This window comes from Peromyscus eremicus, chromosome 10 (assembly GCF_949786415.1).
Source record: "Peromyscus eremicus chromosome 10, PerEre_H2_v1, whole genome shotgun sequence".
In the NCBI taxonomy this organism is placed as follows: domain Eukaryota; kingdom Metazoa; phylum Chordata; class Mammalia; order Rodentia; family Cricetidae; genus Peromyscus; species Peromyscus eremicus.
The window spans coordinates 24802158-24815521 of record NC_081426.1 but is presented as its reverse complement, the minus strand read 5'-3'; the positions used below and the strand labels follow the sequence as shown (position 1 = coordinate 24815521).

General features: G+C 51.9%; 1 protein-coding gene and 1 pseudogene across 1 annotated transcript in view; one reads left to right on the top strand and one right to left on the bottom strand.

The window, feature by feature from the left end:
* The first annotated feature begins 2431 nt into the window (after positions 1–2431).
* On the top strand, positions 2432–9696 carry LOC131920887 (large ribosomal subunit protein uL10-like; annotated as a pseudogene).
* Kremen1 (kringle containing transmembrane protein 1) overlaps positions 7065–13364 on the bottom strand; it is a 74023-nt gene continuing 67723 nt past the window's right edge. Inside the window, exon 9 of the mRNA XM_059275349.1 lies at positions 7065–10710. Within this exon, the coding sequence (XP_059131332.1) occupies positions 10542–10710 (169 nt within the window). The 3' untranslated portion in view covers positions 7065–10541. The remainder of the gene's footprint in view (positions 10711–13364) is intronic.

Below are 13364 nucleotides of genomic sequence, written 5' to 3'. Positions count from 1 at the left end.
TTTGGGAGTTCCCGGGTTTGGGGTTCTGAACTCAGGTGCCAAGCTAGCGGGGCAGGTACTTGTGCCCACGGGCCTTCTTGGTGACTGAAATTTTGGTGTCCATCTTTTTCTTATTACATTTAAAGTTGTAGCCGGGCGGTGGTGGTGCACACCTTTAATCCCAGCACTCGGGAGGCAGAGCCAGGGGAATCTCTGTGAGTTCGAGGCCAGCCTGGTCTACAGAGCGAGATCCAGGACAGGCACCAAAACTCACAGAGAAACCCTGTCTCGAAAAACCAATAAATAGATAGATAGATAGATAGATAGATAGATAGATAGATAGATAGATAGATAAAATTGTATTACATTTACTGGGGAGGGGGTGCCTGGGAATACCATGGCATGTATGTGGAGGTCCGAGGACAATTTGTGAGAACTGGTTTTCCCCTTTCATCATGTGGTTCCCAAGACTGTCAGGCTTGGGGCAAGCACCTTTATCTGCTGAGGCACATACATGTCTTTAATCACAGCACTCAGGAGGCAGAGGCAGGTGGATCTATGTGAGTTTGAGGCTAGCCTGATCTACAGAGTGAGTTTCCAGGACAGCCAGGGCTACACAGAGAAACCCTGTCTCAAATCCAACCAAGCAAACCACTGAGCAACAGGCCGGCAAGCTGGCTCAGTAGGTAAACGCAGAACACAAGTGAAGTCCTGAGGGACTTGTGTTGCTGACGTGAGCACGGCCATGTCAGGGACCCCAGTGCCTTAGTTCCACAGGGATGGAAAAGGCTTCCGTGGGTGAGGAGGCTCAAGAGGGATGGCAGAGCTTTCCTGGGGTCCAAGTGTGAATGTTACACTGTGTGAACAAAATGTCCATGTAGCTTTCTCCACCGAAGACGGTTCCCCCACAGAGACTGCTCCTATTGAGATGAGCTGAACCTGCCTCCTTGTCCAGAGCATATGATAACCCCACCTCCTTATTTATCTGTATGCAATAACCCCATTTCCTTGTCCAGCTGTATAGACTAACCCTGCCTCCTTTTCAAATGTATAGAATAAACATGCTGAGCTTCCGGGCTGCTGCGGCTTTCCCAGCAGAGAGCCCAGTCCATCTGTGTTCATGTGTCTGTGTGTCTTTGTTCCTTCAACACCCCTCGTCACAGTCCTGGGACCCAAGCTGTGCAGTGAGAGGGAGCATTTGTCGGGAAAGCCTGGTGACCTAGATTCAACACCCAGAATCCACGTGAAAGTGGGAGAACCGAATACAGGGTTGTCTGCACATGGGCACTGTAGGACCCATGCCACCCCCAACCCCATAATATTAAGTGTTCCTTAAATTTTGAAATATATTAAATAATGAAATATTTAGTACTGGGGTATTTGGTAAACAGCTTGCCAAGCCCTGGGTGTAAATGGTTTGTAAGATGGATCCATGACCACTACCATGGTTGCTGTTACCCAGTTTGTCATGGCTTACTGAGGAGATAAGTCACAAGCCTGAAGTCTATGGAGGGCTTCCTGATGTCTGTACCTCCAGGGCTGTCATGCCAAGTTCTGCGGGTGGCGTCATTTGAGGGAAGGGGCTGTATACATTCATTTATTCATTTGATTCTTTAAAAAAATATATGTTGAGCCGGGCGGTGGTGGCGCACGCCTTTAATCCCAGCACTCGGGAGGCAGAGCCAGGCGGATCTCTGTGAGTTCGAGGCCAGCCTGGACTACCAAGTGAGTCCCAGGAAAGGCGCAAAGCTACACAGAGAAACCCTGTCTCGAAAAACCAAAAAAAAAAAAAAAAAAAAAAGAGGAAAAAAAAATGTATGTTGTTGTTTTGCTTGTATGTATGTCTATGCACCACATGTGTGCACATCTGTCTGCTGAAGCTGAAGTTACAGATGTGGGTGCCAGGAATTGAACCCAGGTCCTCAGCAAGAGCAACCAGTGCTCTTAACTGCTGAGCCATTTCTTCATCCCTCGTGTTAAAGGAGTGTATGTCCTCAAATAGAGGAACGGGACTAGGTTAGATTACTTCTTGGTCTAGCCCACACTCTTCCTGGGCCATCTGGACACATCTGTGATGAGCTAGTGGGGACTCCTCTGCCCAGTGAGGGGGTGCTGTAGCACAGCAGGAGGGAGGTGCTCCAGCTTTGGAGCTGCTGGACCTTGACTGAATCCTGCATCCTGGCCATGACCTCCCCTGCCTGACCCTTCTCTGAGATTGCAGTGTTTTCCTCTGGTTACTCTGCTTGTGCAACCAGGGGCTTTCTTGCCAGGCATCCTCTCACAGTACCATTGCGTTGAAACCCTTTGTGGAGATCCCTGATGCATCCCCATGATGCCCAAGGAAGGCAGGGCAACCTGGAAGTCCAACTATTCGCAACTTTGGGATGACAACTCAAAATGTTTTCACTGTGGGAGCAGACAGTTTGGGCTCCCGGTAAGCCTGCGGACCTGCATGTCCCTTTGAGGGAAGGCTGTGGTGCCAACCGGCAACAACACCATGCTGTGCAAGGCCACCAGGAACATCTGGAAACCAACTCAGCTGTGGAGGAACTGGCCACATATCCAGAGGACATGGGCTTGGTGTTCTCAAGGAGGACCTCACTGAGGTCAGGGACCTGCTGCTGGCCAACAAGGTGCCATCTGCAGCCCACGCTCGTGCCATCACCCCATGTAAGGTCACCGTAGCACCCCAGAACTTTCTTTCTTCTAGGCTTTAGGCATCACACTAAAATCTCAGGGTACCACTGACATTCCGAGAGATGTGCAGCTGGTGAAGACCAGAGGTGAAGGAGGTGGGAGCCAGTGAAGTCACGCTGCTGCACTCGGTGAAGATTTCCCACTTCTCCTTCAGGCTGATCACCCAGCAGGTGTTCGACACTGGCAGCATCTACAGCCCCAGAGCTTGACATCACCAAGCTACTCTGCATGCGCTTCCTGGAGGCTGTTCAGAGCGTTGACAGTGTTTGCAGACTGGTTACCCAGTCATTGCCTCAGAACCATATTCTCTCATCAACGCATACAACTGGGTCCTGGCTTTGCTGACACAGAGGGCACCTTCCCACTTGCTGAAAAGGTCCCGCCAAGACTTCTTAGCTGACCCATCTGCCCCTGTGGCTACTGCCACCACGGCTGTTCCTGCTGCTGCTGTGGCCTCCGCCAAGGAAGAGTCGGAAGAATCAGAAAAGGATGTGGATTTCGTCTCTTCTCCAAAGCAGCCAGCTCAGTCAGCTTTATATGAGAAGCATGGAGCAAAAGGCTTACTTCTCTTCAAAAAAAAAAAAAAAAAAAAAATTCCTATAATGATTGAGGAAAAATGATAGTCGTCTTCTACAGTCCCCAGGTAGGCTGGATGATTCTTGACATCCCACCTCAGACCTCAAGGGACACTTGTCAACAGAAAAATGGCTGTTCTAGTGGCTGGTGGACTTTGGCTTGATGGGCATTCTTTGTTTTGTCTGGTTCAGCACAAGAATCTTGGCGCATGCCTTTAATCCCAGCACTCAGGAGGCAGAGGCAGGCGGATCTCTGTGAGTTCGAGGCCAGTCTGGGCTACAGAGCGAGTTCCAGGAAAGGTGCAAAGCTACACCTGTCTCGAAAAACAAAAAACAAACAAACAAAAGAATCTTGGGACCTTTAAAAGAACTCAAGCTCATAGGTCATCTTGACCAGTGATAAAATGCCAAACAAACAAACAAAAGAAGGATCTAGTGATGTCTGTGAAGTGCTTGGCACAGCATCAGAGCCACAGTAATACTGTAGAGAGCGGGAGTTATCTGTGCCATTGTTACTAGCCCCGGCATGTCCAGCTGCTTCCCTCAGCTCACACAAGCCCTTAAAACACTGCCCCTGTATTTGGCTAAATTGGAGGTCTGAATATTCCTTGCAGCCTTCTCTACTTAACAAGATATAATCCCACGATCAGCACATGTGTCCCTGACCATGCTGTTTAGGGGCTGGAATTAACAGTGGTAGCAGCTCCGTTCCTGGCCGTGAGCGGAGAGGATTCGGTCGTTTTACTCCTGCAAAAGCCTGTGTAATGTAGACCTTTCTGTGTTCTCCTGAGGACCTCCAGCCTCCAATCTCCCGTCTTCTGAAGTCCTTCCTCCCGAACCCCAGCCCCCAGCCCAGCCCCCACAGAGCTGACAGGTTCACTTCCCAGGGTGTCCTTGCAGCTGGCCATCCTGGAGATGGGATTCCATGTCCAATCCATGTCCACTTCCGGTAGCAGGTGTAGGCCCATTCTGTGGGGGCCTGGAAGCTCTGAGAGCAGCTGGAGACCGGAAATGACTTCGGCTGCAGGCAAGTGCTGCTGTACTTGAAGATGATGTATTCTAGAGCTGACATGGTCTATCCCCAAAGTGTCCCCTTCAGCTGAGCAAAAACATACCCCTGTGGGGACCCAACGCTGCCATGGAGGAACAAAGGCGTCTCAGTTCTCCGAGCCCCAGAGTCTGCCTACAGCCTCAACACACATGGCCCACTTGGGAGAGGATATGGCCATGTGACTCGCAAGCTTGGAGACAAGGTCACCTTTGTCCAGCCTTTCCCCTGCACGGGAAAAGCCTTTGACTGCAGGACAAAGGATGGGACTGGAGCCGCCCTGGTGATGGATCAGAGGCTGTGGGGATGTGTGACACATTAGGTCAAGGTCAGGTGGCCCCAAACTCTACTCAAATGGGCTTGGGGGTCTCTTCCTGTTGTCTCATAACCCAAAGTGGGTTCTTTGGGCAGGAGAGTAGCACATTCTGGTCTCATTTATTTATCACTCTGCTGTTGCCCAGTGCGTCTGAAATCTATCAGCAAGGCCGCCCCACATGTTCTCACCAGCCATTTCCTGCCATTACAAATATTCTCATCACGGAAGGACAGTGGTTCTCGGAAAACAGGAAAGCTCAGAAAAGATAAACACTCCAGCTGAGCTGGCCTTCCAGGGTGTGGTCACCACAAAGGTGGCAGAAGTGTCCCCACTGGGGCAGAATCAGGAGAGGGCACAGATTCTAGAGAAGTCTCTGGGAACACATGCCGTGTTGCTCACATCGTACCACACTCCTCTGTCCTGTGAGGCATCTCAGGCTGGAAGTCTTTGCAGCTGAGTAACAAACGACCCCTGCCCCATTGGTAGACAAAGTGGGGGTTACAATTTGCACATCTGGCTGTGTGGGTAATTCCTTCCAGAACTGACTGTAGTAATAAGTTCCCAAATGGATGAAGCAGTGGTCAGACATGATGGGCACTTCCCAGGGCAAGCTGGGATGACAGGTCTGGGACTGGGCTAGGGTCTTGCATTTTGACCAGGGGTCCTGGACACCATTCTGATGAATAGCCACCTCTCAGGTGGTGGTGGGGTTCTTTGGTTGGACTGGCCTGTGCCCCAGGAAAACCTTGCTGGGCCAGGGAGACTCAATCCAGTCAAATCAACTCCTGAGAATCTGGAGTTGGGACTCAAAAGGGGCAAGAAGCCTTCAGGCAGTCCCCCTCAACAGGCAGCTGGCTTTGCTGTAGGCTCCTTGGCTTATGGGAAAGCCCTGACCCATCTCGGTCCCTTTTCAGTCCTCTCTCCTGCCTCAGTGTCCTAACACTGTCCCCGCAGCTTTCTGGGGCCACCTCCCACACTCACCCAAGGACGTTAGGGTATTAGCACAGAAAGTGCTCTTCAGACCAGAGTCTTGTGGGCTCTCAGGCCGTCTGTCCAATGCCCAATAGCCCTGCCTTGATGGCCCACACTGCCATCGCTGGACTCCGACCACGTAAAACTCATCAGGGTTTTATGATACCTGTGACTTACCTGTCTTTTTTTTTTTTTTTTTTTTTTTTGACTTACCTGTCTTTATCACAGGGTGGCTCTTCTTCCTGCCCAGACACCAAGCTCACACACCTGTTTTCTTAACCCCTAGGTATATTCTAGAATAACAGCAACAGCTACCATTTAACTAATGATGTGCAGCAGGTAATGAGACCTACAACCCAATGTACTGGGCACAGAGGCCCCATGGTAAGAGGGGTTTGAATGGAACCCGAGCTCTCAGGTCTAAGCACGTGCCCTGACCTATGGGCGTGGTCAGCCTATGGGCGTGGTCAGCCTTCCTGCCTCGGTGCTGGGGTGGGGCCTCCTCACGCGCTGACATCTCTTGCCTGATCTGTATCTTCAGCCTGCCCTTGGCCTCAACACTCTAATCTGACTTTTCTGGAGGCAAAGAGGAGCTCTGTCTAAGCTGGGAGTCGGATGTTACTGGTGGAGCCCTTCAAAGTCCTCCTGCTTTCCCTTCCTGGCCCCAGCTGAAGGATGGGAGGATCCGAACCCTGGCCGGCTGACTACAGTTCTGTGCTCCAACTACCAACCCACACTGCTGTACCGAGACTTCTTTTCTTTGTTGGCACAAGAGGGACCATGGCAAAGGATTGCTTACTTAAGGACAGGGCTGAAAAGGCAGGGGAGTCCAGTTACTGGGGAGGCTGAAATGGGAGGAACGCTCGAACCTAGGAGTTTGTGGCCAACCTGAGCAGCACAAAAAAACCAAACCAGTGCCGGGCGGTGGTGGCGCACGCCTTTAATCCCAGCACTCGGGAGGCAGAGCCAGGCAGATCTCTGTGAGTTCACGGCCAGCCTGGGCTACCAAGTGAGTTCCAGGAAAGGTGCAAAGCTACACAGAGAAACCCTGTCTCAAAAAAAAAAAAAAAAAAAAGCAAAAACAAGAAACCAAACCAGCAACGGAGAGAACGGGGGCAGAGGAGTGGAGAGAAGCACAGGTTACTCTGGAGGCAGCCCGGTTCTTCCTGGGATAGTCACACAGTCTCTCCATCGTCTGGGTGACGGCTATTTCCAGGTGGGGAAGTGGAGGGTGGGTACCAGTGAGTAGCTTGAGGCAATCAGACTGCATGTGGAGTTGATCTGGAATCCTGGTCTGTAGAGCTCCCCAGCTCTACCTCAGCTGTGTCAAGCAATGACAAGCCCGTGAAACCCAGAGATCACCAGGAGAAAGGCAGCCGAGGCCAGGCCCAGTGCCTGGGAGGGCACTGCATACTTTGCTGTGGGCCTGACTCCTGGGATGCCCCTGTAAAAAACGACAGCCTAGGGCCCACCACTGTTTCTACAACAATGAGAATATTTATTTTCTTCAAACAGTAAAAATAACATTTTTCTCTCTTTTGTAAAAGTTAAGTACCATCACATTCCATTTTCTTAAATAACAAAATCCTAAAAATATATATTAAATTGTATACAGTGTGTCACACTTCATTTTATATTTTAAAATACATGATGTTTCTATTTTATTCTCAAAGTTGCATATTAAGAGCATATTTACAAATAAAGCCTGTTGTCCAAAGTCAGATCCCTGCTGGAGGGCGAGTTTGGAAATGGGAAGGTCTTGGTGCCACGAGGGTGGCGGGGATGGCAGCTTCCTGTGCAGGCAAGAAAGGATCCCTTGCATACTTCCCTCTGACATGAGAGATTCACCTCCCACTGTCCCCCTCACCCACTCAGCCTCAGCCAGTGTGCTCAGCTCCAACACGGCAAGACAGGAGCCTGTGTGAAGGCCCGGGTTCTGTTGGCAGACAGGGTGGGGGTGTGGCTGGCAGGTCTGACAAGTGCCCCCACCCTCCCACCAGAGCAGCTGGGCTGAGAGCGGCCTGGAGGTAGGGTGGGGACAGTAAACAAAGGCGGGAGGGGACAAGTGGAGGGTAGACAGTTCCCAAGGCAGTACCCAAAGTAGACATCAGACACCAAACAGGAGATTCCAGACCCCAGAGGAGCCCCAGAGGTAACCATGGAGGACTGTGGAGTGAGGAGCTGGCCTAGGAGACCTAGTGTGGGTCCCGCAGCTGGGTCAGAGTCTGGGAGGCCACCGCTTCTAAGTGCTCTTGAAGGTTAAGTGTGGACTGTCCCCGAGGTTGGCAACAGCTGTGCATGTCCTGTGGTGTCAGACCAGTGGCTGATGGGGAAGGTCAGGTGGGGTCCCGCCTGGGCTGACACGGGGACATGGGGTGGCACCTGGCCCAGGCACATCCCATGGGCTGGGTCAGGGGCCAGGACAGCTGCACCTGCCAGAGCTTTGATCTTCGAGAGCTTTTGGCTGAGGAGTCTGAAGCCAGAGCCCACATTTTGAGAAGTCTGGTCACCTTGCTCACTCCATGCAGCCTCAGCCCTGTCCTTGCTGACGTGGGGGAGGCACAGGCTTCTTTCCTACTCTGTCTCTACTTTGTAAGCAGTGAGACCAGTGGAGAAGAACACAGGTACCTGTGCCTACATCTCTGAGGGGCCAAGCAGTCTTTCCTGTTGCTGTTCTTCTCAGGAAACCTCCGCCCACCTCAACTCAAAAGCCCCCTGCCCCCAGCACACTCAGTGCCCTGGCCGCCCACCTCTCAGTGTTTGCCAGCCGACTGGTAAACACACCGCTCCAGGTTCTAACAGACCGTGGCTGCCATTTCTGGAGGTTTGGCCTGGGTGATTACAGCCCTTCCCACTGCCCCATGCTGTTGTAAGGTGAGTTTGTGTTTCCTGGGGCTGCTCCCCACAGAGGAGGTGGTGGCTGGAACACTGGGCTGTGCCTAGACCAGCGGCAAGAGGAGTGTGGGCACGTCCACTGCCCTTCCCGAGGACACCCATAAAGGGCAGCTGAGCTGGAGCTGCCACCACTGTGGCATGGCTTCCTGTGCCTGAGATGTGAAGAGGCAGGTGAGCAGTGGCCTGAAGAAGCCTGGTCCTGGCCAGCTGAACCTTCCCTGGGAGAGCGCCCACATCCTCTGTGTGCTGTGCACATGGCGCCCTGTGACTCATACTTGTTCTCAGAGGGGATCCCACAAACGCTAGCAACAGCCTGAAGTGGACCCTGCTCCTGGCAGTCTATTTCCAGCGGTCTTCGTGGGTGGTGAGCCTGTCTTCAGACCCAGGAGCATGCAGCTTTTCCAGATCAAAGTGAGAAGATGACCCCCAGCAGCTCTGTGTCCCCGCAGGCCTCCCATGGGAGCTGGCCAGCACCCCGGCCCACTGGAGAGACACTCTTTGCTCCTCTGGTTGCCTCTCTACCGTCACCTGGGCAGTGCCTCTCCCCGAGGACGCTCCCTGATGGTCCCATACAGTCCTCTGTCGTGGAGCAGGCAGCTCCTGATGGGTTACCGAACACTACAAGAGGCTCCAATGGCAGTGGCTTAGAGATGCAGGGGAAGTATGCACAGTGCTCCAAGAGGGCCCCAGGAGATCGGAGTCTGCAGACACCAAAGCTCGAGTGCTGGCCGGACAGCCACACGCTGACCAAGGTCCACTTCAGGGCACAGCCTGTTCCTCTCAGCTGCTGCCGACAAAGGCCACTTCCAGACTGTTGGACTTTTCCATCAGGGATGGCCCTTCCTCTCACAACTGGCGGCCAGTGCAGCTGGGACTCTCAATCTTCCAGCCTCTCCTGGGAAGATCTCCAGTTCCCAAGCCCTGCCTTTTCCTTTTGCCAACTTCTGTCGTCTGTCTCCCTGTCTAAGGGACAGAGTGATGGGCGGGACAGGAGCCCTCACTCCTAACTACTCTGTCCCCATGACAAGGGTAAAGGACATAGCTCTTGGGAGTTCTGAGCTTCTTTTCAAATGATGTAGGATCTACGGGTCTGCTGTCTCATCGTGGGATGCTGCCCACAGGCTGTGCTAGTCTTTTTCCCTCCCCCTTTTTGGCAGTACTGGATTGACCCTAGGGCCTCATGCATGCAAGGCAAGCGCTCTCTCTACCTGTGAGCTACAGCCCAGCACTACGCTACAGCCGTCCAACTCCTGAACTAGGAGATGGCTGAGAGGACAGGGAGACAGGCCGAGTTCAGACTCCACAGGACTGTGAACTGCCTGGGGTCAGGCTAGGTAAGTCTAGTATACAAGAAGTTTACTGTGTCTGCTCCATGGATAAACAGATGGATTTTTTGTTTTTTATGTTCAACTCTGCAGGTCAGTGAGTATTTGAAAGAATCCTCTAGAAAGAAGACATCTAGTGTGAACCTGTTCTCAGTCCCCTCAGACTAGATGAGGCACATCTTAGTCGGCATCAGAGAAAGCTACAGGGCCAGTACAGAGCACTGGGCCTCTGTGCACTCTGAGGTGCTAATGTCCAGGAGACCACACTTGGCAGGGAACCAGGCCAGCCTTCAAGAAAACCTGAGAATTTCTTCCGTCTGGCTCTGTTCCAAACTGTAGACCAGGGGAAACTGATCCATACGTGGACAAAATAGAGAAGAAGCAAGAAAAACTCATCATCACACACTAAACTACCCACCACCCAGCAGTCTTCTGGAATCAGGCCCAGCTGTATCCTGTCAGCCCGCCCAGTCTTAGCATCCATCCCCAGTGGAGACAGGGTTGCAGGCCGGGTTCTGGGGCCACGAGGGTCTAGCTAAGTGCAAGTGATGGAGGAGAACTCCAGGCTACGCTGCCCCTAAAACAGGGTGCCCTTCCCAGTCTGGAGAAGGGTGGCCCCATGAGACCTAGGGGAATGGAGAGGCAGGGAAGTCCTCAGAGAGGAACTATGGGGGAAGGGACCCCCAGCAGCCTGGAGCTCAGAGAGGAGCCTCCTGTCTGGGCGCAATGAGGCTTTAGTCGCTCACAAGGGGATTCCGGTCATCTTGCTGGCTCTGGCCCTTAAGCTTCTTCTTAAAGATAGAGATTGTAGTGGAAGGTTCATAGAAAATGGTCCAGATCTCTCCAGAAGCCCCTGGTTGACGACAGTCCCTAAGGTCTCCTGAAGCAGGAACACGATGAGACCTGTCAAACGAAAATAATTTCTCAAGTGGATCTGAACAAAGCACTTAGATCACCACCTCACGAGGCACCTGTACTTATGAGGCACAGCCTGGGAAGGATGCTGGCTGCCTTAAGGAGTTAAGGACTAGGCATGGTGGCACACACCTTTAGTCCCAGCTCAGGAAGAAGAGGCAGGCAGATCTCTGTGAGTTTGAGGCCAGCCTGGTCTGAAGCCAGACTGAGTTCCAGGATAGCCAGGGCTACACAGAGAAACACTGTCTAAAAAAACAGAACAAAACAAACAAAACTGAACAAAACAAAACAGTTAAGGATGAATGTGGCCTGTGGGCATGGGCCTTGAGGCAGGGCAGTCTCCTCATGGTAACAAGGGACTTCCTATCAAAAAAACTCAAAGCTGGAAAAGGCTGTTTGGAGAGATTATGAATTTTCAAATATTCTTTTTCTTGTTCTCTTCCTCTTCTCCCGCCCCCCTAATAAAAGAATACTATCTAGAAATGCCACTTACCTAGAAGCCCACCTACCTTAAACAGGGAAGGAGAAGCCCCCAGTGTGAAGCACAGGGCTCTGACTTACAGCCCTCGTCCTGGCCCTCCCTTCTGTTCACCTCCCGACAGGCAGGGAAGGGGCAGTGTAGAGGAGCAAGGCATGTGCTTGGGCCTTAGCCCTGCAATGAGACACTGGGCCCTGCAGCTATTGCCGAGACACACAGACAGGACTGAGCCCTGAGAGACTTGTGCTAGAATGCGAATTGTGACATTTAACACATCCCTGAAGGTACAGGTTCTACATGAGAGAGGTCAGCCAACCACAGATGAAAATCCTTGGAAAAAGCTTAGCCTGTGCTGACACCTCCAGACTTCACTCCTCCATCCCTAACGACTACTTTGCAGACGCACTGGAGTCTACACTGTGTGAGGAGAGCAGTCCAGAGACGCACTGGAGTCTACACTGTGTGGGGACAGCAGTCCAAAGATGCACTGGAGTCTACACTGTGTGGGGACAGCAGTCCAGAGACGCACTGGAGTCTACACTGTGTGGGGAGAGCAGTTCAGAGAGGCACTGGAGTCTACACTGTGTGGGGACAGCAGTCCAGAGACGCACTGGAGTCTACACTGTGTGGGGACAGCAGTCCAGAGACGCACTGGAGTCTACACTGTGTGGGGACAGCAGTCCAGAGACACACTGGAGTCTACACTGTGTGGGGACAGCAGTCCAGAGACGCACTGGAGTCTACTCTGTGTGGGAAGACATGAGTCATGTTCAGTCTTACATCGTTTTACATAAGGGGCTTGAGAAGACCCAGGATTTGGCTTCCATATGGTGTTCTGAAACTAATTCTCAACAGATATCAAGATAAGACACTCTCCCCCACATCTTACTCTTTCTGTGCATACACATTCGTGTGTGTGTGTGTGTGTGTGTGTGTGTGTGTGTGTGTGTCTGTCTGTCTGTCTGTCTGTCTGAAAGGTGAGCTCAGTAGACAACAGTAAGGACATCCTTTCTACTGGAAAAGTTCAGAGAGGAGATGGGTAAGGACACTAGTGTGGCCACAGCTGGCTTCCATGTGTAAACGTTTGTAGCAGAGGGCAGATGAGGCCAGGAGGGGGCTCTTACCAGAACTCGGAGTTCAGGAAGGCCTTTAAGTGGGGACCAGGGAAAAGATAACTGGGAGTCTAGAGAAATCGAGAACTCTACAACACACACAAACAGCTCTATCCTGGGAAGGCAGAACACACAGGAAACAACTTTCTTCAGTTTTCTAGAACTAAATGATAAAGCCTTTATCCTTTAGTTTAAAAAAAAAAAATGAAGACAGGTTTTACTTCTCGATTTATCTGAGACAGTGTCACTTTGTAGTCCAGGCTGGCCTGGTGTTTATTACGTAGACCAGGCTGGCCTCAAACTTGCAGCAATACCCCCGTTTCTGCCTCCTGAGTGTTGAGATCACAGGTGTGAGCCACTGTACTGAGCAGAAATAGGGTCTTGATAAGTTGCTCACATTGGCCTCAGTCATAATTCTCCTGCTTCAGCTTTCTAAGTGGCTAGGACTACAGGTGCCTGGCTTAAATAAATGATCAAAAATAATTTTTAGGGTGATGAGTATACTTACTGGCCACCTGGGGATGAGACAGAGTTTGGGCATATACAGGCCACTAGAGCCCCAGACACCAACAGGGGGCACAGAGACCAGGGAGGCACATGGGCCCGTGGCCCAGGAATAAAACAGGGCCTGGGCATGTGCAAGGCCTGGGTCCTAGGCCTCAAGCACTAGTGAGTGCACCAAGAGCACAGGGCATTAGTGCTGCTCTCAGCCTAGATCAGAGAACTTCTCTGTACAAACAGGGGTAAATGCAGAGGCCCATGGCTGGTCAAATGCTGAGAACAGTGATCACTGAGAGCTCAGTCTTAAAATGGATACCACTCTCATCCCTCTAAAGACCAGGGCACGCTATGAAAAAGGAGGAGGCAATGACATAAGAGCCAGGTGATATGAAATGCTGTCTTACGGGTACGACATGGCTTCGGCACTCAGGAGTTCGTGGCAGCTGTGGCTGCACACACAGGGTCTGTATAACAGGTAAGGAGGGGCTCGTGGGCCACAGGCTCACCCAGGAGAGCTGATGGCAGCCAAGTCATCGTCTGCAGGGTGTCGC